This window comes from Cornus florida, unplaced genomic scaffold (genome assembly GCF_030987335.1).
Source record: "Cornus florida cultivar Cherokee Brave unplaced genomic scaffold, ASM3098733v1 CherokeeBrave_3.0.0_Hap2_Chr10, whole genome shotgun sequence".
NCBI lineage: Eukaryota > Viridiplantae > Streptophyta > Magnoliopsida > Cornales > Cornaceae > Cornus > Cornus florida.
This window is the reverse complement of record NW_026775580.1, coordinates 27685943-27690072: the sequence shown is the minus strand read 5'-3', so window position 1 is coordinate 27690072 and position 4130 is coordinate 27685943. Positions and strand designations below refer to the sequence as shown.

The 4130-nt window shown below is 33.0% G+C and overlaps 1 protein-coding gene across 1 annotated transcript; it reads left to right on the top strand.

Annotated features, from left to right (window-relative positions):
- The first annotated feature begins 1227 nt into the window (after positions 1-1227).
- On the top strand, positions 1228-4130 carry LOC132278733 (mannan endo-1,4-beta-mannosidase 7-like). The gene is made up of 5 exons (XM_059780601.1): positions 1228-1715; positions 1838-2032; positions 2338-2460; positions 3180-3382; positions 3469-4130. Exons 1-5 carry the CDS (start codon positions 1404-1406, stop codon positions 3923-3925), a joined length of 1290 nt encoding a protein of 429 aa, XP_059636584.1. The 5' UTR covers positions 1228-1403; the 3' UTR covers positions 3926-4130.

Genomic DNA, 4130 nt, shown 5'->3' with positions numbered 1-4130 from the left:
ACATTAACATAATCGGTCGTTGACTGACGTTAACTCTAATAAAAGGGAAATTCGTGTAGAATATTTTTATTTTTAGGGGAGGTCTAAGTAAATTTCAAAACCATAGGAGAAGTTTCTGTAATTATGGCAAATCACAGGAGAGGTCCCTATAAATTACCCAAAAAAATATTACTTAAAAAAAAAAACAAGAGCTAATGGTGATAGAAAGTGAAGGGAACAAAAATTAAGTTTCCAAACGTCGATTATGTTAACATGAAATTTTTGTAAAAAAAAATTATTATAAAAGAAAGGATAATATTGTAAGCTCATAAATTTTTTTCAAGAAGCCTCGTTAACTTAAAAAATGCAATAATTTTATATGTACTATAAATAAGTGTCTCTTTGGTACAATTGTTTATTCTCGGTGAATACAAATATTATTCATGAAAAAAAAGTACAAATAAAAAATCAAAGAATCAACAATACAAATTGTTTTATTCTCGGTGAATAGAAATACAAATATTATTCATGAAAAAAAAGTACAAATAAAAAATCAAAGAATCAACAATACAAATTGTTCCATTAATATGAGGGAACGTATCAAGGAGTGAGAGGAATCACATTCCACATGATTTTGAGCCCCATAAGACATGCAGATATTAATGGTCTGCTGTCACGGATATATATATATATATATATATATATATATATTAATTAGCTATAGCGACCATGGTAACGACAACCCCATACATGTTAAGGAGGCACTTGTCAAATAAATGTTGGCTTTAGGCACAAATAATAATAATAATAATAATAATAATAATAATAATATTAATATTGCTGCCTTTCCAATCTGCAATAAGTTCTTGTTTTACCTTTAAACAATAAAATAAAATAAGGTCTTGTTTTAATTTTTAATATTTAAAATAAGCCGAAATTAGCATAAAAGTGGTATATTTTTCTTTGAAATGTACACCATTTATTTGGTTTAATTTTTTGAAAATAATTTCTATTTTAAAAGAATAAAAAATAATACAGAATTTGTTTGGTTAATAATATTTTAAAAACTCAATTAAAAAAAAACCTTAATCAAAAAGGTCCTAATTGGACTCTTTTTAAAATAGGGTAAAAAAATAAAAAAAAAAATCTAATAAAATATTAGAATGTAAATAACATGAATACATTAATGAATAAAGCATGCAACTATTTCTTAACCTATAAAAAAGGAAGGTGTGGATTTCATTATTTAATACATTTGTTTCAACAACTAAATTTACAATCACAAACTTTATGAACTCCATTACTGCAAGATAGAGAGCTTGCTTCCTATATTAGTAGAGATATATTCTCATATTGAGTTTATTTAGAGAGAGAAATCTGCATTTAGAGAGAGAGGAGGGGGGGAGAGAGAGAGAGAGAGAGATATGAAGCTTTGGAGTTTGGTTTTCTTGGTACTTTTCTTGGGGATATTTCTCCAAGCAGAGGCAGAGGATGGGTTTATTGGGAGCAGAGGAATACAGCTTATGTTGAATGGTAGTCCTTACTATGCAAATGGGTTCAATGCATATTGGTTAATGTATGTGGCCTCTGACACATCTCAGAGAAACAAAGTCTCCTCTGCCTTCCAAGAAGCTTCAAGCCATGGCTTTACAGTGGCAAGGACTTGGGCTTTCAGTGATGGTGGTTATAGCCCTCTACAGTACTCCCCTGGCTCCTATAATGAAAACATGTTTCAGGTGCCTCTCTCTTTCTCTCTCTCTCTCTCTCTCTCTCTCTCCCACACACACAAATATTTATCAATTCATTTCATTGCTTTGTGTTCTCATTGGTTTTCTTCTCCCTTTTTGATGGTTCAAAGGGCTTGGATTTTGTAATTTCTGAAGCTAGAAAATATGGGATTAAGTTAATTTTGAGCTTGGTGAATAACTATGAGAACCTTGGAGGGAAGAAACAGTATGTGGACTGGGCCAGAAATCAGGGGCAGTACTTAAGATCTGATGATGATTTCTTTAGCAACTCTGTTGTCAAGGGCTACTACAAAAACCATATCAAGGTGAATCATTGTCTCCCTCTCTCTATTAGTCTTTTGATTTTGTTATTAAAATAGCATATAAATATCAATAATCATATCTATGATTTTTTTTTGGCCACTTTTTCTTTCCTTATTTTATTTTTTATTGGGATTTATGTGAAAGATTGCTTAAATCAGTTTCTTTTCTTTCTGGTTGAAAATGCATCAAGGATTGAAGTCTCATTTGTGATGCTAGTAACAGTGATCAACCAAGAATTACTTTTAGTCACCATTAAAATTTGATTTATTTATTCTGATAAATTTTCCATTTCTCATATTGTTTGTAGACTGTGCTCACAAGACATAACAGCATGACTGGAGTTGCTTACAAGGATGACCCAACAATAATGGCTTGGGAGCTCATGAATGAGCCTAGATGCACTTCAGATCCATCAGGAAGAACCATGCAGGTTAGAGAAACCACTCCCTAAACCCCTCTTTGTTTGCTTCATTTTCACTTCATTTTAAAAATTTGTCTCTGTATTTAATTGTAATTTCTTATATATGATCATGTATGCACCTAAACAGGAACTTTTTTTTTCTCTGTATTTAAGTGTAGAAATTTTATCTTGGGAGTTATTTAGTCCAATTTTATGGGTACTATACCCTACCCAAAAAATAAATAAATAAAAATAAAAAAAATAAAAAATGTAAGGGTCTGTTTGATTCAATTTTGAAAAAACACTTCTCAACAATTCCGAAAACTAAGAACTGTCGAAAATGAATGACTTGCTTGGTTTGTAACTACGGAAATAGTGTCTGTTATTGGAAAATTGTACAAAAAATTCTCCTTGGTTTAGTTTTCTGAAAACTGAGTTATAAAGAGGACTGTTATCTGAAAACTGTTTTATATTTTCTGAGAATTGTTTTCAAAGTTACAAACAGATAACAGTTTTCAGAGTTACAAACCAAGCATGTCTGAACTCTTTTTTCTCAAAACACTACACCAAATAGGTGCTAAATATATCTTGTGGAACAAAGAGGCCTCATGTTGATAGAATATGAATCCAAACTGCCCGTTAAGCCAAACTTGTCGGTAAGAGCCTCTCAATCTTGCAACAGGCATAGTTTATATTTTACCCTATTTGTCATTCAAAAGTTTGATCATTAGTGCACTTGTGCAACACAGGCTTGGATTACAGAAATGGCTTCTTACTTGAAATCAATAGACAGTAATCACTTGCTAGAAATTGGTTTGGAAGGGTTCTATGGAGCATCAGCACCTCAGAAGCAGCAATACAATCCAAATTTTCAAGTAGGAACTGATTTCGTAGCAAACAATCAGATATCCGGGATTGATTTCGCCACTGTTCACTCCTACCCTGATCAATGGTAAGCATCATAAAAGAGTACAAGAATAAAAACCAATCCTTTTCGTTGTTTCTTGACATTTCTGTTTTTGCATTCTTGGCGAGCAGGTTAACAGGTGAGAGTGATGAATCCCAGATTTCGTTTTTGAACAACTGGCTCAACAATCACATTGAGGATGCACAGAAAGTCATTGGAAAGCCACTTCTTTTCGCGGAGTTTGGGAAATCATTGAAAGATCCCGGTTACAACACAAACCAAAGGGACTTGCTGTTCAACACAGTCTACTCGGCAATCTACTCATCAGCTAGGGGTGGAGGTGCAGCTGCCGGTGGACTGTTCTGGCAATTTCTAACTGAGGGGATGGACTCTTTCCGCGATGGGTATGAGATAGTTTTGAGTGAAAGCCCCTCAACGGCTGGCGTGATTGCTCAGCAGTCGCAGAAGCTTAATAAGATTCGGAAAATGTATGCCAGGCTGAGAAATATTGAGAAATTGAAGAGAGCCAAGGCAATCAGAAGCGCTCAGGGGTCAGTCAATAAAAAGGGTGCAGAATCTGGAAACTAAAAAAATTGCAAAGGAAACAAGATATAGTATAAAAGAAACTATAGCTGTTATACATTTTATGCGAATTTATTGTTTATTATGAATGTTTTAGGAACTTGAGAAGTTGGATGCTCTCTTAGAGATGAAATTTTTTTTTATCCAAGAGAGTAGGATTTGCAGAGGTGTGTAATTCTTGAAGATATAGTATATCCTTTTTATAATTTTA

Excerpts from the sequence above, each read along its gene's own strand:
- LOC132278733 (XM_059780601.1), top strand. The coding sequence starts at position 1,404 with ATGAAGCTTTGGAGTTTGGTTTTCTTGGTACTTTTCTTGGGGATATTT. Across the intron at positions 2,033-2,337 it reads ACTACAAAAACCATATCAAG|ACTGTGCTCACAAGACATAA; the intron begins GTGAATCATTGT and ends TATTGTTTGTAG. Across the intron at positions 3,383-3,468 it reads CACTCCTACCCTGATCAATG|GTTAACAGGTGAGAGTGATG; the intron begins GTAAGCATCATA and ends CTTGGCGAGCAG.